Raw genomic sequence first — 27,641 nt, 5'->3', positions numbered from 1 at the left:
ATGAAACAAAATTTGAGACCTTGATATAAAAAAATAAGGAAAAACACATCTAAATATAAAAAACAAACAGCCAGAAAATTTTAATAGATTTAGACCACTATAACTCACAGATTTATCAACCAAAATCATCTCTATGAAATTTGGGAGAAGCTGACCAGTGAAAGTAGGAACAGTCTAAAGCCCAATCACCTTAACTTTGAGGTTCCATGCTTCCTTCTCAGGATTAATCTTATTAGCTATATCCATGGCAGTTGTCATATTGAAATGCAATTAAATGGATGAAAGAGAAAATAGATTTCAGTTAATAAAATAACAACTAAAAAATACATACAATAGCAACATGAATGTGAAAAAAATCTGACATGATCAATGAATTCTGCCTTTATTTATAAACACAAATAAATTGAGTAATTTGAATTTTTAAATCCATAGAATCCTTATTTTGGAAGGGAAAAAAGAAGCAAGATAGAGATTTGAAAGATATTGATATTGATTGACCTTAGATATCAATCGAAAGATATTTGCGGGCCCACTAAATAATCCTATATATAGGCCCTAAGCTAACAACAATTGATACACAAATAATGTGTATAAATAGTAAGCTATATTAACCCTAAGTTATCTTCTATATAAATTGTAAGCTAATAGGAGAGAGGATTGGATGAGAAGAAGATGAGAGAGAAGAGAAAGATAGCAAAGACAAGATGAGGTAACACACAGAAAAGCGAGAACTAAAAAAAATTATGCATAAATTTAGAAGTGGTAGACTTAGATGAGGACACCTTTTAGTATAGACATCATTATTTTATTAGGCTTCCTATATTATTATTATATTTCCAATGAAAAATATATCATATTTTCAATGAAGATACACACAAGATAATTATCTATGTAATGAAATACCAAAAAAAAAGTTGCCATCAATAAAGTTCAAAAATTATACTCAAAAAATAAAGATATACAATCAAGGAATGAAGATATAAACAAAAGAGAGTAACAAATAAGAATACATTTCTTACTAATTTTATTTAAAAAAAATAAGAGAACAGAATCAAACACTCAAACTTCTCAGAAAAAGAATCAACATAACCTTGATAACTAAATAGAAAATAAAAACTTAAAAATGAGCAGAACAAACAAAGAACAAAACGCAGAATAGTAACAAAATATTCTTGAAAATTGGTGAATAAAGATGTGCAAAGAGAATTGTCCAAAAACTTTGCGTGAAACAATATTCTAATTGTTTTTAATACACCAATGAACCTTCCCATATCAGGGAAAAAGATATTGTAAAATCACACAAAAAAACATAATTTAAGTAAAAATATGCAAAGAAAAATATCACTTAACTTCATCAAGCAGCTCGTTTTCCCAAGTAAACAGATCCTTAATAATTGAAGAAGATGGGATACAAAATAAAAAATATTTTAAATAGCTTCCCAATAAAACTTAATTAGTGTCCACTTATACATAAATAAGACCAGGGTAATTTTGACTCTCAATAGAAAAAAAAGGTGAATTTGACACTCAATTTGGTTGTGAAAAAAATGCCAAACATAAAAAAAAAAAGAAAATAAACAGTAGTAAAAAAACAGATAACAACTTCTCAACATACAAAATAAGGAAGGCAACAATTAAAATTGAATAGCATCAACTTTTATAAGTCTTTTCATCTTTCAGTACAAAAGTATTTTATTATTCAAATGAATAAAATAATATCTCTAAAAATTCAATGAATATAATACTCAAAATTAAGAAATATGGCATAAGTAATTCAAAGATAAAAAAATAATTTAATATCACGAGTGAAACTAAAATAAATTTCTGGTTTTGTATTAAAGTGAAACTAAAATAAATACCACAAGTGATTTAATATCACAAATGAAACTAAAATAAAATTTGATGAGTATCTCCAAAATAAAAAATAAAGCTGATAAAAACATAAAAATGAGAGAAACAGAGAACAAAACAAATAATAGTAACAAAACTTTTGAACAACTTTTAAAAAATATAACTCAACAAATCTAGCACTGAGATTGGCCCCTATAAAGTGGGATAAAATATTTCTCACAGAAATTAGAGATACTTACGGAGATAATGTGAACCGGCTCAATTTACATAACATTTTCAACTATTGACCATATTTGCTTTCTAAAAATCAGGGGATAAAAATGTATCACTCATAAAAAATGAAACACAATATACTAACAGATTTTTCTAAGAAAAATATTGTAATTCTTTTTAAGCACACCAAAAAGAACAAAAAAATTGTATAAATAAGCAAGAAGAATTATTTTTAATTGCTTACCTTTCTCATTAATGCTGCTTGAAGTTAAGAAAGACCATCATTATAATTATAACAATTAATAGAAAGTTTCACACAAGTTTATTCACCTTATTCAATGGCTTCTTTTGGTAGCTGCCAATAAATCACAACCTTGAAATGTTCAACAACCCTATCATAAATCACACGATAAACAAAAGTAAGGATCAAATAAGATGTAGAAAATTAATTAAACACCAATTATTCAAAACAGTAACTGGATAGAAATAAGTAATTTGTTGAAGAATCAAAATCTAATAGCCTTTGGAAGCAAAAAATTCTGCATATTGTGAAAAATCATATAGAAATTGTAAGACCCGGTTAATTAATGGCTAATTAACCTATAAATGAGAATTTATTCTAAAAAGTCAAAAATGTGATTTTTATGGCTTAATATGATAGAGAAGATTGAGACGAGAATTTTGGTACTAATTTTATAGAATTCGGACCGAGATTAGACCGAACGGGCCAAACCGTGCCAACCGGATCCAAAGTGGGCCCTTGGCCCAATTAAATTAAACCAAAACCCTAGTTTTCAGCACTCTCTCTCCTCATTTGATACACACACACACACGCTGAAATGGAGGCCATAGAGGGAAGAACATTCTCTCAAGTTCTCTCCCTCACTTGATCTTCAAACCACCATAACTTTTGATCTAGAGCTCCGATTGTCGCACCATTTGTGACCACGCATTCATCGCGGAGAGCTCTACAAAACCCATACAATTAATCTTGAGGTAAGCCACATTTTGCTCTTTGAATTTCCAGCTTTGATTTCGAGTTTCATGAGCAAAAATGTTGAGATTTTGGTTTCTTTGATGTTATAGGACCCAACTCTCTTGAAGGAGAAGGTTAATCTTGTCTCTTTGGACCTTGGGTGTGGTAAGATTCTCAACGCTAGTGTAAATTGTTGTTCTATGATGTTTGGGTATTGAGATGTGTATGGGTATGATGGTTGTGGCTTAGGTTGTGTATATGTGAATATTGGAGCTTGATTGGTAATATTAAAAAGCTTGAAAAGGAATTTGGTGGTGAAAAATCTGTTCTTGGAGGTGTTGAGGCCTTGAGAGCTTGAGGAAAAGTGGTTTGAAAGTGCTCCGGGTGAGCTTGGAAAATCAGCTAAGGTATGGTTTCGGTTTCTCATATCTAATACGTAATGTGGTAGGAAATACTTAGGCTAGAGGCCCTAAGATAGGCATTGAATGATTGAGATATATGATGTGGTCATATATGTGATGATGATTATTGATGCCTTGATGGTATGATGTATGAGAAATATGCATATTGTGATATATGCTTGATGATTGATTGTGGTTGAATTGTGGGTAGAACCATGTTGATAGTGAGTATGATATTGATTTTGTACCATGATGATTTAATAGAATTGGTGTTGTTGAAAATTGGCATGAGGAAGAGTATATGATATGTCAATGTGTTTGAGTTTGAGCCACTTGGGTGAAGTAGGTTAAAATGATGGGACAGTGATTTTGGTGAATTGTGGTAAAGTGTCAATGTGTGAGTTGATGAGGCTTGATGTTGAATTTGATATATTTTGATTGATTTCAAAGAAAAGGGATGAAATTGGCATGTTTTGATTGATTTTGAAAAGAGTTGAAAATGGCTTGTTTTGAAAATGGCACTTTGTGGTTTTGTATGAAAAACATGGTTTTTGGGCATACTTTGATGGGACATAACTTGGACTACGAATCTCGATTTTGTGCCAAATCTATTTAGAAATGAAATTGGATCCGGGATGTCCATGCCGTTCGAAGAACGGGTGAAAAACGATTTAAAATGAGGAGGTTATGTCCGTCGGAAGATTGGGGGTTGAATATGTAAATTCTGCAGTTTTTAACTTAGAAAATTTTTAGCAGAATGACCCCTCGCGCGTAGGCGCACTTGGCGCGTACGCGCCGTTCTTTCAGAAAATGCCATCCACGTGTGCGCGTGGTGTGCGCGGGCGCGCCGATGTGCTGCACCCAATGCCCAGCTACTTTCCAGAGAGTTGTGCGAGAACTGTGCCAGATTTGTGCCTGGGGCACGAGAGCACCCACGCGTACGCATGGCTGACGCGTGCGCGTCGCTTGGTTATTTTTCAATCCACGCGTTAGCGTGCATGACGCATACGCGTCGATAAGTTTTATGGCCATCCACGCGTGCGCGTGGAGTGCGCGTACGCGAGACCCTGTTTTCATCCCAAAGTTGATTTTTGAGTTTTAAAAGCCAAATCTCATACTTCTAAGCCTCCAATCTCACCACTTAAGTCTTAAATCATTATGATATGCCTAGCAATGAGAAAAGGAGCTAGAGAATGTGGTAACTTGCGAGTGAATCAAGGGAAAAATGAATGATCAATGAGGATCAAAGATGATTATGTGAGATGCGGAGGATGGCGGTGGAAATGCTTGTTATGCCATGGGCCGAAAGGCCGTAATTGTTAATGAGATGACTGGTTATGGATTTAACCGTGAGCCGGATGGCTAGATTATTGCCGTGTTATGGCGGAGCCATGATTATGGCTAAGTATAAATGCATATATGCTGTTGAATGAATAGTGAATGTTGCACTTCCACTGTTTGAGATGAGAGTTTCCCTGGAAGGAAGCAGTGGCTAGCCACCACGTGCTCCAGGTTGAGACTCGAAGCTCTTTTGACCCTATGTCGTAAGGGTGGCCGGGCACTGTGAAAGTCCCGGATGAGCTCGCCCCCGTAAATATTCACCAGTGAAAGTGATGGATATAGATCATGATTATGATCAAGTTTATGATGAGTATAACTCGAGTTGGGGATGCGCGACAGAGAGACAGTCCAATGGTTAGCTACCAGGACTTGTCGGGTTGGCTCTATAACCGACAGATGATATCATCAGCCACTAGGGACAGGCATTCATCATATTCATACTATATGAATTGTTTGAGATTGCCTATTTGACTGCATATTACTTGCTAATTGTCTAAATGTCTTATCTGTTCCTATTTGTATATCTCTTGTTTGATATAACTGTGTTTGCTACATTGTACTCTTGCTGGTGGTTGGGAGGTCTGAAGGAATTGGAAAGGGAAGTATTAGTTAGACTGAAGAATCTTTAGTCAGATGCCCTTTATGGTTTAGCTTGTTTATAAGCTTTGAATTATCTGGAGGAAGTTCTAGGATTGCCTTCGGCTTTTCTCTATTATTATGTATTATATATGTGGAAGCTGTTACCATGCTGGGAACCTCTAGTTCTCACCCATGCGGATTTTGTGGTTTTCAGATGCAGGACGTGAGGCTTCTCGCTGAGGCATACTGGAGACTTCTAGTTTAGCGAAGATCCTTTATTCTCGGGACTCTGTTTTGGTTTATATGTTTTGCTTAGATACTTTTATCTCCATTATATAATACAAACTGTGATGACTCCTCTTATGGGAGATTTTGGAGAATAGGTTTCTGTATTTGTGTCCCTTTGGGTCTCCTTTGGGGTTTTTCTTATTTTATCATATGTATATATTGCTATGCTTGGACCGGTTATCTTCGCAGCCGGATTTTGAGTCTTGATATTCATGTTTTTGACACTCCCTTGTATATATATAATCTCGTGCTGGTTTATCCTTGTTCGTTATGTTATCGATCGGAGTGTTGCGCTTTCGAGTTGCGATTTTTTGTTTACCTCCTTTTTCTACAAAGGCTCCTAGTTATAATCAATCATTCATATTACTATATGTACTAAATTTTTATTTTAGAGATCGTAATACCTTGCCATCTCTAAATTATGACTTAAGCATAAGACTCTGTATGGTAGGATGTTACAGAAATACAGAAAATTTCTTTTCAAAATAGTCAAAGTTTTTACCTTCTCAACAGAGTTTTAATGAAGTTGTCCCAAGCTCTTTAATAAGATTAAAGAACACATATCTATATCCCATTTTTAGACACAAAAAGATAGCTAAATGAATATGAATACATGACTTGAACTTTACAGTATAAGACAAACTAACAAAGTAGAAACAATTTTTCAACAGTTCATGCTATAGTAGATGTATTTATACGCTTTTTCTTTTTGCATAGCAGTGATCCCCGAATTATGTTATTTATCGCAAAAAAGAGATATGTTTTCTAAAATATTGGTTACAATACAAAATTATACATCAGTGATAAAAATAAAGTAATGGTACAAAAAAAGAACCCCAACTCAAAATCTTGTGTATTTTTTCTTCCCTCTGATAGAAACTAAAAGAAAACCAACAAAATCTGCATATTTGATCAGCTTATAAAATTGATCCTTAAATAAGCATATTTCTTAACCCATTTAGAGCTTGATAACATAGAGAACCATCAATGTCTTCATCGGTAAAAAAATTGTAACAATCCAAAAATTTAAAAGTCTCTAGAGTCTAACAAATATCCAATTTCTAAAAGCAGATTAATATCCTGAGTGAAATACTAATAAAGTTTTCTGGCAATTTTAAATTAATCATTTAACACCTATATAATGAGAAGCTCAGATTATCTTTTGGCATCATAATAAACTTAAGTAACTTTGATTATATTAGCAACAAACAAAAAATTTAACCCACAAGGCAAAGGATGGTTATAAACAGTAAAATTATAAGCATGACATAATAGCAGTTACAAAAGATAGTTGAGGTTATCAGAGCCAAAATAACGACCATAAATAAAGACTCATTATTTAAACAAAATTGAAATTTTTGAGATATGCCCAAGAAAATTGGGGGAGAATAAATAAGAAGGCACAATATATAATGTAGTATTCAAAGAGAATGGGTAAAAAGGACCATACCTTTTAGAATAGTGCTAGTAAATTCATTGTGCATCTAGGACACAGTCTCCTCCATAAATCTGCAATTCTAGCTGAACGAAGAAAATCATATAAGAGAGCAAGATTTATCCAATAAATTATCAAATAAACAAATTAATATGAGAGAAAGAAATTAGTGAAACCAGAGTTGAAGAGTATTTACAACACACTCTAGTACACCATTAACTTTTGAGAATCCACTAAGTAAAAGGAAAAAAATTGTATGTAATAAAAACTGAGACCTTTACCAAAACTCTAAAAACATAAAACTCGAGAACCAATCAAAACCAAAGCTTTATTAATAAAAATACAAATAAACACTGAGACCTTTGTTTTTTATATCAACCTCATGCCCTTTGAAGGTCCTTTTTTTGCACTTAACAGAGTAAGTGTACACAAAACGGCCACGTCCCACTTCTTTCCGAAACTCATAGTGAACGAAAAACTGCTTTTAGAATCCAAATGCCGCTAATAATAGTAAAAACTTATACCAAATAAAATTTGGTAAAAATAAAAAATAAAATTCGAGAGAAATGCAAAAGTGGGAGAGAATAACAAAAATAAATAAATAAAAAAAGTAAAGCAAAGCAAAGTATGATGTAAAAATTTTAAAGAATCAATAAAAGAGCACTCATAATTCACAATATCATATTACTACGAAAAAAGAAATTACACAAAGATATTAAGAAAAAAAACTTTAACCCTATATAAAAGAAAATTTTCTCATAATAGTGTTTATTTAACTCATTTTGTGAACTATAATAAACTTCCTTATTCCCGAATTGATTCTCAAATTTATAATTATATACTTTAAATACTGAAACTAATTTTAGATATTATACTTCTATTATTGTTGTAGCTTTTTTCAACAACAAATTGAAGAAAACAAAGGAAGACCTAATAGAGCAAACGTCCTAATGAATACATCATTAGAAAACTTAAATCAATCTAATGCCTACAAACCTGTCGCATCTATTGGATCACCTCACAGTTGCCATCATGAAAGCGAAAAGACAGCTCCATGACCACAAATCCAGCTTTTCAATTTTACCCATATTCCAATCAGCAATCACTCTCACAAATCATCCCTCTCTAAACCTAACCCTAAAACAAAGTGGGGTATAGAAGAAAGAAAGCACAGAAGGAGAAAGAGGGCCATGATCAAAACTTCATCCAACAACCAAGCTCCAGACCCATCCATGAAAAGATTAAAGAAATAAAAAATTCAACAAAATAACTAATCAAACAATAAATAAGATGAAGTGTGTATGAGTATTAATAGCTCAATAGTTCAGTCTACATTATAAAAAATTGAGTATTAAAATCAACAGAAAATTACAAAACTCATATTTAACTACACAAAAATGATCCAATTAAGTTTGAAATCATCGTGGAAACACGCAAACCCCAATGAAAAATCAGAAACACAATTGCAAACCCTAATAAAATCATTGCATACTGAAAATGAAGAACCTAACAGAAAATCGAAAAAGAATCTCTCTTCATGAAGAGAGAGTTCAAAAAAAAATTAAAATTATTCAAAGCTACTATGAATTATATATTAGAAAACCAAATTCAATCTGATGCCTACAATTTCTAGGATATTTGGAGAGCAATTGAAGTATTTTCATATGAAGTGTATATAGCTCTTATTATGCGTCTCAAGATCATTGTGTTTTTTTTTTTCACATGCTTCTGTTTCAGTTGCTGCTAGAACTAAAAAATTAGCCACTTTTAACTAACAAAGCTAAAAGAATTATGCATTTATGTACAACAAAGGAACTTTTCTTTAATCTCCAAAGAAAAATTAATCAATTAGGAGCAGAGTCTATAACACTTTTAAGTTACAATTTTTATTAAAAGCTGTTTCAGGGTTCATGATCATCCAAAGATATTATTTATAATGGTAAGAGAATATTGTTCATCAAATTCTTCTCATTTTCTGAAGATAAATAAATTTTAACTGAATATATTCTCTGAGAAAGAAACACATTAATTCTTACCTTAACACGCTAAAAATGTTCTTCCTGTTGTTGCACCCTCTTCACTTTATCCTCTTGTTTCTCCTTTCCATTTAATAGAAAAAAAATCTCTCTTCATGAAGATGGTGTTCAAATAAATAATTAAAATTATTCAAAACTACTATGAATTACATATTAGAAACCCAAATTCAATCTAATGCCTACAATTTCTAGAATACATGAGAAATCCTAAAATACATGAGAAATCCTAAATCAAGATAAACCCAACTAACCTCCGAGATCTAATTGAAGATCTTCACCGCCGACATCATCAAATCTGAGAATCAGAAGAGAGAAATCAAACTTGTAAAGCTAAATATCTTTCGGTCACTCGACAAATCTCTCCCAGAAATCGGTACTCGTCTCTCTAAACCCTAGCCTAATAGCACGGTAGAGCAATAGTAGAAACAGGTGTCAAATAATAAAAAATTAAATCAAACAACACAAGAAAAAAAAGGAATAAACGAATGAATCAATAAAAATAGAATGCTTACCAGCCTGAGTGAAATTACACCACACCGATTTTTAAAGAATTTACCACTATTTTAATACAACAATTCTTCAAAATTAACTGCGTAAAAAAGCATCATTCATCAATTACAAATATATGAGATAAATAGCTCCAATGTGAAGCAGATGGTGAAAAAATAGACAGAACAACAACACTAATTAATTACTTAAATCACTATCCAAGAATAAATAAGGCTGAAATAATTATGGATAAAACCTCAGTGATGAGTCATGTACAAAGGAATATTTGATTCTGAAGAGAACAGCATAAAAAAGGTATACATGTGACTTTGAAACTCAATTTGGTTGTGACAAAAATAAAAGGACAAACAGAAATAACGAAAATAAAAAATAATAAAGAAACAGGTAACGACTTCTCAAGATACAAAATGAGGACGACAGCAGTTGGAATTGTACCATATCAAATTTTATAGGTTTTCTCACTTTTTACAACAAAAGTATTTTATTATTCCAAAGGCATCAAATTATATATTTTAAAAATCGAGAAATAGAAAGCACAAAATTAAGAAACATGGCATGAGTAATCCAAATTTTAAAAGTTATTTGATATCATCGGTGAAACTAAAATAAATATATGGTTTTCTATTAAAGTTAAAAATTTCTTGGCCGAGAGAAAAGAATATTTTTCGAGAGAAAATAAACATTTCATAACCAAAAACAGAAAAAAAAAGACAAAAAAACTTCAATAAATGATTAGTATCTCTGCACTAAAAAACTAAGTAGATAAGAACATAAAAAATGAGAGAAACAGACACAGAACATAACAAATAATAGTATCCTCAACTGTTGACCTCATTTACTATCTGAAAATGAGTGGATAAAAATGTATCACTCGTAAAAAAATTACTCTAGAGATCTCTAGATTCGTTCATCTCTCATTTGGGTTTCTATAGTTTTACACATTTGTAATCAAATCCCTATATGGTATAAATGTTTTTTAATCAAGTTCATTTGAATAGACGTTTCCTATTCAAGTCCTTATATATTAAATGAGAATCGCTGTTTTTGACATAAAAATTTTGCACAGTATAAGCAGTTAATTATTCATATTTAAGCTATAGAGACTAATTGAAAATTTGTGCACAATAAAAGAACTTTATTGGAGCTTTTAAACTAATCAATGCTAAATTAAACTAAAAAATGCATATAGCACCAGACTTGGATCCGTGGTGGAGATAGTAGTCACTCCATTGAAGTCACAGGAATCAGGAGTCTTTCCCTTCTTATGATAGTAACTATCAAAAGCGTAAGTGGAATATGCAATCACATTGTCTGGTTCATCACATGGTTGTCCCTGCCGTATAGCAGAGCATTCCACTTTGCCCAGTCCACACGTCCAATCTAGTGCAGGATGCAACATCTTCGGATCAGCACCCTTCTTTCCAATGCAGAAAGTTTGGTTGCTGATATCATTTGCTAAGAGTGTATCTGATCTAGTCAAGTGTAAAATATAATTAGGTGCACCATTTGCATCGAAGAGTCCCCAATTGAGGAAAATAAGTTTCAAGATAAAAAAATGCCATTCATAATAAAAAGATTAAAAATTGATATAGTATCAACAGTCAAAATAAAATAAATATCAACAGTCAAACCACCCTTGAGATCCTATCAAATCACCGCACTTGTTGAAAGCACAAATGCTTTCTTTCTTCTTCCTACAATTATCTTTTCTCCCACTTTTCTCAAATCAGATCAACACCCCAGCCATATTTCCATGTGAAACAAAAACGTATATACAATCAAGCTAAGGCAACAAAGTGATTGCAAATTTTCATAAGAGATAAATAGAAATTAAAACCAAAAAAAGCAAAATTATCTCAACATAACTCCTCATTCCAATGTATTATATTAACCTAACAACCCATAAAATAAGCAAAAACTTTAGCATATAAAATATTATAACCACTAAATATATATCAGAAACCATCTTTAACTTCAAAAAAAGCCAAAAGCTTTTTCTCTTTCTACAATCAACCGATTCTTCTCATTTCACTCGTTCTAAAATATGCATTATCTAAAAAAATTATTAAACCATAAAAAAAAAATTAAATATAATTTATATAAATATAAGCAAGAAGAAAAATTATTTAACTTAATTTTCTTGTAGACGTTCTGAACTCATTTCTGTTTCCCTAGAACTGCGATGCAATCTCATATCAGAATCCAGCTGGATACTCAATTAATCTCTTATATATTTTCATATATCAACAGATCACAATATACATAATAGTAATTAACATTTGTTTGAAACAAAATCAAAGAAATCCTAAAAAACACGACGACGAAGCATCCGATATCTAACCTATTCTGGTGAGCGAATCAGAGTGCAATAACGGGGAAGATACACGGAAGCAATGCGACGCCACACAAAACCTAAATCAACGACCAAAGTGGTTGGGAATCTTCCAAGACTAATAAAGGTAGAGGCTTTTTCCCAGCAACAGTAGATAAGAAAAACCAATATACTTCAAATTGATGAGAGTCAACCATCAGAACAACTCAAACATTCGAAAAACAAATAACATACCAAACCCCAAATCAAAGACCACCAACCCACAAAGGAAACCCTAAATCAACGACATTAAACATGCAGTACCAGACAAACACAGAGATCGGCAGAATACCTTGCACAAGGAGACCGACAATTGAGATATCGACCGAACATGGTAGTCGCTCATCATCACGAGCATTTCCCCGGCTGATACCCACCATCACCATCGTCAAAACTGTGCTCTCCGACGAATAATCCGCTTAGCTCGGTTGGGTTGAGGATTTCGGAGAGGTCTGCTGCCTCCACTGCGTCCTCCTTCTCTGTGCTTTCAGATAACAAATTCCAGTAGCTAGGATTAGGGTTTTAGGTGGGGGCCGTAGGGATTAGTGATTTCAGCACAATGAAGAAAGAAATTGGTGAAGATTGAAGAGACATACAAAACCTGGGGGAGATCCATAGACAGAGTGAGAGACTGAGACGATGAAGGAAGGAAACATAGAGAGAGAGTGAGAAACGAAGAAGCGAGAGAGACGGAGCAGCGCAGAGACAGAAAAAATAAATTTTACTTTTAGGTTACTACTTTTTCATTGTTTTTATTCCAAATAAACGTGAGAGCGACACCTGGCTTAATAAGCCACGCCTATTATACAAGTAATAGATACATGCATATAAGTCAATGTCTTTTCCTTTGTTCCTAAATGGCTTTGTTAGAAACTTTATACATACAATAATAAATCATGAATAACTCATTATTTAATTTTCAAAAACTTGAGTTATAAACAACATCTAACTCAACTGTAAAATTATCTACAAAATCATACCTTGAAGTATAAACACAAAAAAAAAACCTATTTGGATTCTCTAAAGTGTGAGACTCGAATAAGATGATGTAAGTGCCACAGTTACAAGTTGGTGTCATGAATTTCTTCTTCCTCTTTTTCGATACTTCTACGAGGCTACTACCACTAGAATCCACTGTTGCACTAAAACTCTCCTCCATACCACACGTCCTTTTCTCCGTACTGTGTGACCAAGACCCTCCTTCATTACCAGTCATGGTCTGCAAAAGACCTCGACTGATGGAAGAATGACAACCTTAGGGTTTTAATCATAAAGAACACACCCTTGACTCTCTATAATGATATTTCGTATTAAGGGGAGGGGTTATCTAGTTTATGTAAAAATTCTTCATTACGACGTGGTACTGAAATTTGCCACATCACTTACAAACTGATGCATCATATGGATAACCTTCTACTAACCGATTACAAAAGTCGAATTGTCCAATTATTTTTCAAGATGACAGTCGTTTGGGGGTATTCACTCTAAGATCAACTATACATCAGTGAACAACAAATTTAACAAATGAACAAAGCACATTAGTTTCACATCTTAAATTTTTATTTTTTTAAAAAAATATACTAAGTGTTAACCTTTTTGGGAGTTTGTTGGGTTTTGAATTTCCTTTTAATATGGAGAAAAAGTCCAAATATTGGTATCCAAACCCATAGTTTCTCTTGGTTAAGAATAAATTGCCTGAGGTTGAGTTAGGGTTGTAAGAGAGAGGTTTCATTTTGAGAGAGAACAGTAAACACTAGAGAAGAGAAGAGAGAAAGTTATTTTGCACATATACAATATTATCTCTATAAATTGACCGCTGCAGATTTGTTAATCGTTGGATCAACTTCAAATTCAGATAGTGTGTTTAAGACACCTGTTTCTTTGTTTTCACCATTCGGATCTTCAGTATGAGATCTGTAGTTGGAAATATTGGCCACACAGCAACGGCTCTATTCTATGGTATTTTCATCTTCTTGGTTCTTGTTTTGTAAGCTTTGATGTTTGGGTTGTTTGGCCGTTTGTATGCATATTTTGTGCAGTGATTTGTGATTCTCTTGTACCCTATTTTGATTATAGTAAAACTATTTTCCTTGTTTTGGTGACTTGTTATTTTTACTTCTCATACTGAGGAGGTTTTTACATTAAATATTTGTGTATGTTTTTGTCTCTATTTCTAGTTTTTCTATTCCTTTTCGGCTGAATTGATATGTTAATTTGCTGCTATAATTTATTTGTGAGTGAGTATTGTTACTCCTCTAATTCTTGCAAGTAGAAAATTGTGTGTTTTATTCCTATCATTTTGCATCAGAGCTGGGTATTTGATTTTAACTTGCTTAAAAGATGGAGACAAATAATTCTATTAAGATGATAAATTTGAATAGCACTAGTTACTATCTATGGAAGGACAAAATAAAAGATTTGTTTTTGTCAAAAATCTATATTTACCCATATTTATTATACATAAATCAGAGCCTAAAATAAATGAAGTATGAGAGTTTGAACATCAATAAGTTTGTCACTTTATTAGGCATGGTGAATGATAATGTTTACAGTCACATTGAATGAGACTCATACTAGAGCTTTGTGAAATCAAATTAAATTCTTGTATGCTTTCAAGTCTGGCAATAATAAATTGCACTTATTAAATATGTTGATAAATTTGAGATACAAGAAAGGGACACTAGTATTAGATCACTTGAATGAATTTCAAGGGATTTTTTTATCTATTGTCAAGCTTGAGAATCAAGTTTGAAGATGGGGTTCAAGGATTGTAGTTGCTAAATAGTTTATCGAATTCTTAGAAGACATTTTGTATATCTCTAACTAATTCTTCTCTAAATAGTAAAGTGCCCATACAACCTGTTAAAGGTGGCATTTTAAATGAAGAAATGAGAATGAAGATGCACAGTTCTTCGTCATAGTCTAAAATGTTAGTCACTAAAAGAATGGAGAAAAATCGGAGCAGAAGTAAAAAAGGTAGCGGTAAAAGTAGGAGTAAATCCAAGTCAAGATACAAAAATGTTTAGTGTCATTACTGTCATAAAATAGGTCACGTCCAAAAATATTGTTCTTTGAAAAAAACAGAACAAAGTTAAGCAAGAAACGAAGAAAAATGGTGGTAATAATCGTGTATCTGTTATTTCAAATGATCTTTCTCATTGTTGGCATTGTTGATTATGAATACAAAGTCAATCTTGTTTCTGATGATGAGTTCAACTATGTAATTGATAATGTTACCTTAATACATGTTACACCAAAGAATGAGGTTTTCACTTCTTATACTCAAACAAATTTGGAGTGCTTAAGATAGGTAATGATGGCTTGGCCAAGGTGATTGGTGTAGGAGATGTTTGTCTTGAGACTAATATAAAAATAAAGTTGCTACTTAAAGATGTTAGACAAGTTCCAAATGTTTGCTTGAATTTGGTTTTAGTTAAAAAGTTTCTTAATGAAGGCTTTGTTAACACTTTTGGCTTTGAACAATGGATTCTCACTAAAGGCAACTTGGTCGAGGAAAGGCTACTTCAAGTTTTATGTGATGCATGCCATAGTTTCAAAAGATAGTATGAATTCAGTTGAAAGTAAAGAATTTTGTAGCTTGTGGCATAGAAGACTTGGTTATATCAGTGAAAATGACTTAAATTATTTGGCTCGTAAGGATGTTCTTTTTGGTTTGAAGAATGCAGAGTTGGAGAATCGTTTTCATTGCATGGCTGGAAAATAAGGAAGATTATCCTTCAAGAAGTATCAACTTTCAAGAAAATCAAACTTCTTGAAATTGGTGCACTCTGATATTTGTGGTCCTTTGAAAGTACGGTCTTTTAATGGAGCTATTTACTTTATTACTTTTATTGATGATTACACCTCCTAAAATAATTCAAGTGAATAGTTTGGAAGAAAGGATGAATAGAACACTGATTGAAAGAATTAGGTATATTCTTATTGAAACTAAGCTACCTAAAGTCTTTTGGAGTGAAGTATTACTTACAATGGCTCATGTGATTAATCTGAGTTCTATAGTTTTTTTGAAAAACGATGTTCTGAATCATGTTTGGTTGAGCAAAAAAGCCTCGTATGATCACTTGTGGGTCTTTGGATGCAAAGCATTTATTCATATTAGAAAGGATGAGAGATCCAAGTTGGATGCGAAGATAAAGTAGTGCATTTCTATTGGATATGGTCAGAATGAGTTTAGTTACAGGCTTTATGATCCAATTGAAAAGAAACTTATAAGAATCTGTGATGCAAAATTTATTGAAAACCAAACTATTGAAGATTTTGATATGGTAGAGAATAGTCAATCACAAGAGAGCAATGACTTGAGTGATATAGATCTAGTTTAGCCACCTCCTTCACCAGAACTAGCGGAGAATCAAGCTCAGGATCATATGCACCAAAATGAGCATTTGGTTTTTGATGATTAGCAGATGGGAGATCCACTTGATGCTCCAGTTGATATTAATGTTGATAACCAACTTGAGTTACCTAAAGATCCACCAGGTTTCTATCCTAAGATGTCTATTAGAGAGCGACGACCTTTAACGAGGTATCCTCCTAATGAGTATGTAACATTTACTAATGAGTATGTGACCTTGACTAATGCAGAAGAACCTAAATATTATGAAAGGTGACGACAATAAAAAATGGTTTGATACAATGCAAGATGAAAGAAAATTCCTGCAGAACATTTGAACTTGTGAAGTTTCCAAAAGGAAACAAAGTTTTGAAGAACACGTCCGTTTATAAGTTGAAGCATGAAGTTCTTAGTCTCCAAGGTACAAAACTAGATTGGTGGTCAAGAGTTACAAACAGAAAATGGGAGTTGCCTATAATAAAATATTTTCACCGATTTTGAAAAGGTCTTCTGTTATAACAATTTTGAGTTTGGCTATAAGTCTTTATTTAGAAATAGAGCAAATGGATGTGAAAAATTCTTTCCTTCATGGTGATCTTAAGGATGAAATTTACATGGAACAACCTAAATAAAAAAGGATCATGTTTGCAAACTGAAAAAGAGTTTATATGACTTGAAGCAAGTTCAAAGACAATGGTACAAGAAGTTCGAGTTTGTTCTGGCAAAATAAGGCTACAAGAAGACTACTTCTGATTGTTGTGTAGTTGTTTAATAGTTTGTTAATAGTGATTTTATTATCGTTTTAAAATATGTTAATGACATACTTATTGTTAGTCAGAATGCTTCTAGAATTGTCATGTTCAAGAAGCAACTTGCAGAGTTATTTGCAATGAAGAATCTTGGGCTAGCAATGGAATTTCATGGTATAAGAATCGAGTGTGATAGAAAGGAAAAGAAACCTTGGCGGTCATAGGAGAAATATATAGAGACAATGCACAGATTCCAAATGAAGAAAGCAAAAGCCATTGATACTCCTCTTGATACACACTTTAAATTGAGTTGCAAGCAAAGTCTATCAAGTAAAGAAGAAAAAAAGACTTGGAAAAAGTTTCGTATGCATTAGCCATGGGTAGTTTAATGTATGCTATGGTGTACACAAGATCGAATATAGCTCATCTTGTTGGTTGTGTTAGCTGTTTCATTTCAAACTCAGGAAGAAATGATTGGAATATTGTAAAAAGGATAATGAGATATTTTTGTGGTACTTCTAACACGAAGTTGTGCTATGAAAGTGAGAAGCTTATTCTAGTTGATTATACTGACTCAGACATAGTAGGAAATATTGATTCTAGAAGATCCATTTTAGGTTTCTTGATTAACTTTGTGGGTAGAGCTATGTCTTGACAATCTAAATTGCAAAAATGTGTTGCTTTATCTACTACAAAGGCCGAGTTTATTGCCATTACCGAAGCATGCAAGGAGATTCTTTGGATGAAGAAATTCTTGAAGGAATTTGGATTTGCTCAAGAGAGGTATGTGTTGTTTTGTGATAGTTAAAGTGTTATACATCTTGGTAAAAACTCTACTTTTCGTTCTCGGTCCAAACATATTGATGTAAGGTATGATTGGATATGTGATGTTTTGGATATTGAGTTGTTGGAACTTGAAAAGGTTCACACGGATGAGAACGATTTTGATATGATGACCAAGGCATTACCAATGTAAAAGATTGAAGCTTGTTGCTTATCGTCGTGTTAGCAGTTACCTCCACATAGTCGTGAGGGGGAGATTTGTTGAATTTTGGGCTCTCTCTTCCTATTGGTATCTAAGCCCGTAATTTCTCTTGGCTGAGAATAAAGTGGCTGATGAGCTTGAGTTACTGTTGTAAGAGAGAGAAGTCTCATTTGAGAGGAAATAGCAAACACTAAAAAGAAGAGAAGAGAGAAAGTTATATTTGCATATATACAAAGCTATCTGTTTAAATTCGCCACTGCAGGTTTGTTAACCGTTGGATCGAACTAAAATTTGAATAGCGTGTTTCAAACACCTGGTTCTTTGTTTACACCGTTCTAATCTTAAATAAAAGGTCTATTGTTGGAGATATTGGCCACACAGTAGCAGCTCTATTTTATGATATTTTTATCTTTTTGTTTCTTATTTTGTAAGTTTTGATTCTTGGATTGTTTGGCTTGTTGTATGTATATTTTGTATAATGATTTGTGACTCTCCTGTATCCTATTTTGATCATAATAAAACTATTTCTTTAATCTTAGTGATTTGTGATTTTTAATTCTCATTTTAAAAAAGTTTTTTTACGTTAAAAATTTTAGTGTATTTTTATTTTTATTTCTGAATTTTTTGGATATTTTTTCTACTGTAATAGTGTATTAATTTACTGCTGCTATTTATTTGTCGATAAATATTATTGTTCTTCTAATTTTTACGACTAAAAAATTATATGTTTTATTTCTATCAGAGGTTAATCATGAAACGGGCCACATACTTGTCACTCCTAATAATCGAACATGGTATATAATACTACTCAAACAACTCGAGCATATTATCACTTGTGATAGGCTTGATGGTTATCTTAAATTCTTAAGTCTTTTTTTTTTCATAAATTCTTTTTTTTTGGTATTTTTTCCATAAATTCTTAAATCTTAATACTCAGCACCCGTTCACTTGGGTTTTATTTATTTATATTTTTTGGGTTTTTTTTGTCTCTTTATATTTTCTTGGGTTCAATCCCCAATGTCGCTAAATGGCCAATATTGGTAACGTAACCTGTACCATGGCCCAACAATAAAAAAAATTGAGAAGGCCCGGATTTATTGAGCGTTCATGCTAAAACATGGAAGTTGGTAATAATTAGATAAATAAATAAGGCCGTTGTTAAGAAATAAACAACTAAAAGAATGGTTATTTCATGTGATAGAAGAACCATAGTTTCACAAATTTGGCCTGTTACGTTACGAGTTTTGAGTTTCGAGATTTTATTACGAAGAATTAACGAGCACTCAAGCACGGAGCACCATTTCTGATCCAAATAATTTGAACGAATTCAATAGAGGGTTATAAACTTGTAAATGCCTCTTATTCACCATATAGGACAAGCTATCTTATGACTTATGAGTTTGGCTCACAATCATATATTACATACATTGGGGAAAAGGTTAATCTGAATGTATGGACTTAATGATAGCTACCAGTCTACCGCAAATAAATGTAACATGTAAGCCTTTGTAAGAAAAGTCTTCACAATCTCTTGGGTGGCTTTTATTTATAAAGACACACTAAGACATAAAATAAAAATACAAAATTATATTTAGTAAATAAGATATATAAAAAGATTTATTTTAAAATATTAAATTAGTATATTTTATGTTTTTTTTAACTATCAAATTTTTATAATTATATCTTTTATTATTTTTTATTCTAAATTTTGTGTGAAAAAATAAAGATAAATTAAATTTTGTGAAGTTTAAAAATCTCACACCATTAAAAACACTATTGATAGCTAATTGATGGCTATAAATTACAAAATCTACTGATCCCTAACACTTCTCTTATGAACTATTAATATAAAATATAATAAAAAAAATTAAAATTTATTTAGTTTACAAAAAATATAATATTCCTTATTTAATAAGGAGCATTTAAAAGATGACTAGTGAAATTAATATCATAATTTTCTTTTATATATTTGTTTGGATGATATTAATTCTTTTCTATAGAGAATATTTTTAAGGTAAATTCTAGTGTGGTTATAATTATATGAGTTGATGATGATTATGAAATTTTGACAATCTTTAAAAAATGTAGTTAAAAAATATAGAATAATGCACCTTATATATATAACACATTCATACTTTTTAAAACTACTATATTTAAAATTTATCAGAAGTTAATGTATATTTTTCGAAATTAAAACCAATTAAGTTGAATTTGATCCAATTCTAAGATGTGAGTACTTTTCTTCAACTTAATTTCTTTTAGAATGTTACATAGCATATTTGTTGTGCGTTTTCAAAATCAAATATTGGTAAAAATCAAATTTCTGTTAACAAAATAAAAATGTGAAAATTTTCAATGAATTTATTATCTAATAAGAATTTTTGCTTTACCATGACCCTTATGATTGATTATTATTTATTAACGACACTTATAAAATAATTTTCGTACTTTAGCAAAATTATCTTACTTTAAATGCCACATGCAAGCACATGGACTTTGAATAGACGCACATAACAACAAATTCAAGTAGCGCAGTGTCCCATCAAAGAGAAACTACCTCATTGTCATGTAAAATACAAAATACATGTTATATATTAAAAAAATAATCATTAAATACAAAATATATGTTATGTACGTGTATATAAAAAGTATAACGAGAAAATTTTGAGTTAATAATTTTAATTTATATTGGTTATTATTTTTTATTAGCAGTCTAATACTTTGAGTATATAGTCTAATATTATACTTTTAGCTATTTTAAAATATTAATGAGTAATTACTAATTAAAAATACTAAATTGTATTAATTTTATAATATTTTTAAAAAATAATTATTGAATTAGTCATTTATAGATAATATATATTAGAATAAAAAATATACTATAAATATATAAAATATATAAATATACAATAACTGACTTAATGACTGTTTTTTATATGTATTTATGATTTTTGCAAATCAAATAATAAAATAATAAAACAAAGGATCAACATTATTTTGGTATTTAAAAAATTATGATTTTGACAAAATAGTCATAGAAAAGAAGAAAGACATTCGTGGTACACCAAATAATATTACAAAGTTAGACAAATTTCACCTATTGTAATATTTTCACGATTGAGATTAATAGACATGTCACTCTACCAAGTCATGCTTAATTAGTTCCAAACCAATTATTAAAAACCCCAAACCATTCATATGGGATGAAATTTGTCAAACTTTTGTGATCTTCAAAGGAACACGAAGTGCACCTATTTTTCGGAAGCTATATCGGACGAACGAAAATCTTTTAAATAAATAAAATAAAAAATAAAATCTAGTGATGTGCGCTTAATTTGTTTATTTTTTGGAGTACAGATTAGATTAGTCACAACATTTTGTTTTGTTGTGCTAGAGCCAATGTCTCTTTCATCACCCACGTATTTTATTGTTGAAAACTTGAAATGCTTGAATACCTGAAAAGGAAGAAACACTCCTTCAGAGGCATAGCACATGCAGTGATTGAGTCCAACGTTAGCTTCAAACACAAAAGCTTATATCATGAGAGTGGACCAAATATATAAAGAAATAGAAAAAGAATAAGCTTTGTAATTGGCATGTTACTAATAATGGAAGATTTCGGCCACTCACTAAACACACATAACTGTATTGGATTCCATCGTTGACAAATCATAAAGTATGACTTTGAGATAGTAACTAACACTATTACCTATTAGTGGCTAAAATTGTGTTGTAGGTTGGCTTGCATAACTGAAGAATTTAAATGGGATAAGAAAAGAGAATGATCGGCCACTTATACGATGGATTGTCGTCGTAGGAAAATAAAATAACACACATTACATATCGATGTTAAGTTTTTTGTTTTTAAATTTAAATAAAAATATTATTTAACAATTTGTATAATTTTTAAAATATTTACCATTTTGTATGTGCTTTCTGCCCTATGTTTCAATGTTAACATTTTGTGTAATATTTTTGCAAAATATGTGTAAATCAACTAACATATATTTTACTGGCAAAAGTTAAATATAAGCAAATTAGTTATTTCACTGCTATTTTTTTTTTTTTAGCCGAATCCTTTTCTTTAGGGTCTTCAATAGTGTTTGTGGAAGGAATTAAAAGAGTTGCTCATTCAAAAAGAAATATATTGAAAGCAATGTTCACATGTAAGTAGTTAAATTATAATGATAGGAACACCTCCTATTTTCATAGTTTAGCCACTTTAAGAAAAATATGAAATAGAGTAACTATGCTGAAAAATCAAGCAGGAGTTTGGATTGAGCAGGATCAGCAGTTGCAAGATGCCAAGATCATAGTCTCAATTTTTTGAGAACCTTTATACGGAAGATTTTGAGTATGAGAGATTAGAAGCTCTGGATTTGTTTCCAATAATTTTCGAGGAGAATAGAACAATGTTGACTAAGGAGGTGACAATTAATGAGATCAGAACTTTTCTCTTTGCAATGGGGTCCTGGAAAGTTCCAGGTCCTGATGACTTGCCTCTGATGTTTTACTAAAATAATTGGTCTTCTGTTAAATATTCTCTGATCAGTTGGATTAAAAGGGTCTTTTAAGATCATCAAAAAATTAAAGTAATGAATAATATTTATATTTCTTTTATTCCAAAGATTGATAACCCTGAGATCATAGGACATTTCAAGCCGGTTGGTTTGTATAATGTATCATACAAACTCATTACCAAGATTGTGTCTCAACGACCAAGAAAATCATGTCCAAGCTTATTAGCACTGCTCAATGCAGTTTCATTTCAGGTAGATAGAATGCGGATAATATTTTGATGGCACAAGAGGTCCTCCACACTATGAGAATAAAAAAGGTGAGGGCAGATTTATGACTATTTAAATCGATCTTGAAAAAACATACGATTAGTTGAAATGGCAATTTATTAGAGATACTCTGCTGGAGGCCAACATTCCCAACAATCTTACTTATTTGATCTTTTACTGTTACTCGTTAGCAGAGATGCAGGTTCTTTGGAATGGGTCACCTTCAGTCTCCTTCACCCCGACTAGAGGGATCCGTCAGGGTGATCCAATTTCTCCATACCTTTTCTGTTGGGAATAAGGAATATGACCACAATCTAATCAATCATGTGTCAAATAATTTAGTATTATTATATTAAAATGTTAATATAATAAGGTCCTTGATTAAATTTAGAGATTTATCATTGTGATAGTGATCATAATATTGAGAGATAAATCTTTTATAATTTAATCTAAATTGTTCTTGATCATAGGATTATTAAAAAGGACATTAATAATCCGAAAAGATCAATATATAAATAATGGTCTTCATTAGATGAAGATTAATAGATCTTATTTATTAAATTATGTATATAGATGGTGCATATAGAGATATGACCATTGAACTGACTCACTTTGAGAATTCCTAAAGGTTATAATTACCGTATATTTTTTTGTTTTATGTATAGAACGCCTGTCTCAAATAATCTGGTAGCGGTGAAGAATAAAATTTGGGAGCCTATTAAGCTTAGCATGGGAGGTCTGCAGCTCTCTCACCTCTGTTTTGCTAATGACATTTTTCTTTTTGGGAAAGTAAATATGAATCAAGTGGAAGTCGTGTGGGGTATCCTGGATCTTTTTTGCTGATGCTCAGGTCAAAAGGTGAATTTTTCTTAAGTCTTGAGTTTTCTTTTCAAATAATATGAGCTTCACAAGAAAACAAAGGTTGAGTGATGCTCTTGGTATGAGAATTATGAATAACTTGGGTAAGTATCTAGGTGTTCCTCTTCTTCATGATAGAACTCAGAAGAAAGATGTTGATAAAATGTCAAATCGACTGAACTCTTGAAAAGCCGGGAGCCTTTCTCTGGCCGGTAGAGTAACTCTAGCCCAATCTGCTTTGGCGACTATTCCCTCTTATGTTATGCAAACAATGAAGCTTCCTATGAGTATTTCTGATAATATTGATAGCATTTGTAAGAACTTTGTGTGGCGTGGTGCTGTTTGGAGCGAAAGCCACATTTGCTTAGTTGGAATAAACTATGTCTCCCAAATAACTAAGGGAGTCTCGGCTTTCGACCAGCAAAAGTGACAAACAATGCGAGTTTAATGAAACTAGCGTGGAAGCTTGTCCAGAATAAGGAGGAATTATGGGTGAAAATGATCTGGAGCAAGTATGGCTGTGGGGAGGATCCTCTTCCATCCTTCAAGAAGCATCAATCAAGTTCTAATGTTTGGTAAGGAATACAAAGCATTTGGAAGGTATTTCTTAATAATTTGATTTGAAGGGTGGGTGCAGAAAATACTGTGAATTTCTAGTCGGATCATTTACAATCTCGTAGATTTTGCTCATTCTGATGTTACTAAGGACATGCTTGATGAACAGGTATGTGATTATGTCTTGATGGTAGATGGGATTATGAACAAATTTTCTTGAGTTTGGGCGAGGATTGGCTCCCGATTTTTGCTGTCATTAAGCCTTCAGAACCAAGTTTTGGGGAAGATAGTTTGGCCTAGCTCCCTACATCCAATGGCCATTTTTTAATAAAGTTTGCTGGTGCCTTATTTTTGTGCAATGTAGAAGAGGATAAATCATCTCTGTTCCGTCAAATTTGGAAGCTTAAGGCCCCACAAAGGTTGCGCACGTTCAGCTGGCTTGTTGCAAATGAGGCTCTTCTTACTAATGAGCGGCGTTGTAAGCAACACATGAAATCAGATGATCGATGTGGTGTTTGTCATAATTTTCCCGAGTCTTTGCTCCATGTCCTCCACGATTGTGAAGTAGCGAGAAGAACATGGATGAGCATTGGCAATAGTTTGGTGACTGGTAACTTTTTCAACACTCCTCTTTTGATTTGGTTGTTGGATAATTATCTCCCAATACTCCTTCTAAAGGCCGTGTGTGGCCTCTTCTTTTTGCTACCACGATAGATTTGTTATGGTACATGCATAATAAGGTTATTTTTTATGCCGCTGAGGTTCTTGAAGAGGGAAAGTTAGCTGGTCTTGCTATTCATCTTGCCAATGATGTTTAGCATGTGTATACTATTGTTGGAAACATGAAGAAAAAATGGGGTACCTTCATTGATAAGCAGGTTAAATGATTGTCCCCTAATTCACCTTTCTTTAAATTGAACACTGATGGATTTTTCCTGCAGAATGGAAGAGCTGCTTGTGGAGGCATTATTAGGAATAGCAATGAAAATTTTATTGCTTGTTTTTGTGCCAATTCGGCCTATGAAATTATTATAGTAACGGAGCTTTGGAGTGTCTTCTTAGGTGTTAACTTAGCTTTAAGTCTTGGGTTGGGAAGCCTTCTTATTGAGGTGGATTCTTTGGCTGCAGTGAAACGGTGTTCCCAGGAAGAGATTGAGTGTCATTCTTTAAAGTCCCTCGTCTTAGCTATCAAGGATAGGTATGGCAAAGTATGTAATTGGAGTTTGACTCACCAATATTGTAAGGCGAATTCATGTGCGGATGGACTTGATAATTTTTGGCATAGCTTGTTAGTTGGTTGTCATGTTTTCTTTACCTTACTGACGTTAGGATTTTTGCTAGTAAAGAATTTTATAAAAATAGTCACGTTGTAGATATAGTTTCTAAACCAACAAAAATCCTTTCGTGCAAACGTTTTGGTTGTCACAAATAACAAATCCCTTTAAAATTGATAACCGAGTATTTAAACCTCGGGTCGTCTTCTCAAGGAATTGCAGGGAAGTATGTTCTTATTATTGGTTATGGAGAATGTAAATTGGGGTTTTGAGAATAAGGAATGAATATGGCAATTAATTTAAATGACAATTAAAATAAATAAACAACTGTAAAGCAAACTTTTGGCAAGGTATGAGAAATTAGAAGTCCAGACTTAGTTATTCTTATCACTAATAATGAAAGTTGAATCTTAATTCCACTTAGTCAACCTTTGCTAAAGCAAAGGAAAGTCAAGGGACTAATTAGTTGACCTTCGAATCCTATTTATTTCCTAAGAAAAAGGTTGGGATTATTGAAGTTCAGTTCAATTAGCAAAGATAACAGTTATCAATTATGTTGAGCTAAGATAACTCCTGAGTTACTGATTTCTTAACCAAGACCAAAAAGGAAAAAGTAAATTAATTCTACTGGAATGAAAATGTCTTCAGATTGGGAATAATCAATGGCATAAATAAAAGAAGGCAATATTAAACTGAAATACCTCAAATAACATTAAATAAGAAAATCATCATGAATGTGGCATAAACCAAATAGGCAACATAACTAATACAAACAAGCATTAAAGTATCTGAGAGCAAGAGATAAATATAAAGTAAAAGAACATTGAACCTGGGATCGAGAGTCACTCCTAAAATTAAGAGAAGTCCTAAATCCTAATTTCTAAAAACCTAGCTAAATCCTAAGAGAGATGAGAGAACCTCTTTCTCCAAAAACTACATCTAAAACATGAAAAGTGAATTATGAAAGCATGATGAGTCTTTGCAAGTTTCCTGACTTTAATATGTGTTTCTGGGCCGAAAACTGGGTTGAAATGCGGCCCAGAATCTCTGCCAGCGACTTTTGTAATTCTGCAGATTGCGCACGCCACGCGATTGCGTCATCCATGCGGATGCGTCATTCGCATTTTGCCTTGCCACGCGTTCGCGTCGTCCACGCTTCCGTGTCACTTGTGCTTTTCCAATCAGCGCGGTCGCATGAGCCATGCGACCGCGTCACTGCGGATTCCTTTCTTCCGCGCGGTCGCGTCGCTGACGTGTACGCGTCACTTCTCGCTGGTCATCTCCTCAACTTCTTGTGTTCCTTCCTTTTTTGCAAGCTTCCTTCCCAATCTCTCACTCATTCATGCCCTATAAAGCCTGAAATACTTAACACACAGATCAAGGCATCGAATGGTAATAAGAGAGGATTAAGATTAGCTAAACTAAGAGCAAAGAAGCATGTTTTCAATCATGTAATAATTTTAGGAAGGAAATATAAATGCCTGCTAATTATATGAATAAGTGGGTAAAGACCATGATAAAACCACATAATTAAACACATTATAAACCATAAAATAGTGGTTTATCAACCTCCACACACTTAAACATTAGCATGTCCTCATGCTAAACTCAGGGAGACCAAATAAATGAGTAGGGAAAGGCAAGACTCATGCAATGCAACCTATGAATGTGAATGCAACTACATGCTAAAATGATTCTACCTACTTGGTGAAAAAGTAAATAAATCTTTCAAGAATAAATATAAACTGAATTTCACTAATTCAAATCGCAAAATACAATATAAATAACTTGCAAGAAGAAAATAGTTTATGAAAGCAGGGAACATAGAATTAAGCGATGAACCCTTATGGTAGTGTATATCACTCTAACTCTCAAGTGTCTAGGGTCAATTCTCTCAATTCTCTACTAATCTTGCTTTCTATAACTTGCTTTTCATCTAACAATCAACAATAATTCAATGCACCAATACACAAATCAAGAGGTTTTTTAAGGGTTGTAATGGGGTTAGGGTCAAGGTAGGATTGTATTTGGCCAAGTGGACTAAAATCTGAATCCTTAATTAACATAAACTTTCCACC

The 27,641-nt window shown here is 32.4% G+C and overlaps 1 protein-coding gene across 1 annotated transcript; it reads right to left on the bottom strand.

Moving 5' to 3' along the window:
* Positions 1–10,792: 10,792 nt before the first annotated feature.
* LOC127742828 (uncharacterized) lies at positions 10,793–13,217 on the bottom strand. Its single transcript, XM_052255562.1, has 3 exons — positions 12,982–13,217; positions 12,354–12,485; positions 10,793–11,102 (listed from the first exon to the last, which is right to left on the bottom strand). The coding sequence occupies exons 1-3, from the start codon at positions 13,215–13,217 to the stop codon at positions 10,793–10,795; spliced, it is 678 nt and encodes a 225-aa protein (XP_052111522.1).
* Positions 13,218–27,641: the final 14,424 nt, after the last annotated feature.

The sequence above is a fragment of the Arachis duranensis genome, chromosome 10 (genome assembly GCF_000817695.3).
Source record: "Arachis duranensis cultivar V14167 chromosome 10, aradu.V14167.gnm2.J7QH, whole genome shotgun sequence".
Taxonomy (NCBI): domain Eukaryota; kingdom Viridiplantae; phylum Streptophyta; class Magnoliopsida; order Fabales; family Fabaceae; genus Arachis; species Arachis duranensis.
Note: the sequence above shows the minus strand (reverse complement) of the source record. Positions and strands in the feature narration are given on the sequence as shown.

Coding starts and splice junctions, on each gene's coding strand:
- LOC127742828 (XM_052255562.1), bottom strand. CDS start 13,217: ATGACTGGTAATGAAGGAGGGTCTTGGTCACACAGTACGGAGAAAAGG. Junction 12,486..12,981: donor TTTTGTGTTTATACTTCAAG/GTATGATTTTGT, acceptor GTTATCTGAAAG/CACAGAGAAGGAGGACGCAG. Junction 11,103..12,353: donor TATCAGCCGGGGAAATGCTC/GTGATGATGAGC, acceptor ACACTTGACTAG/ATCAGATACACTCTTAGCAA.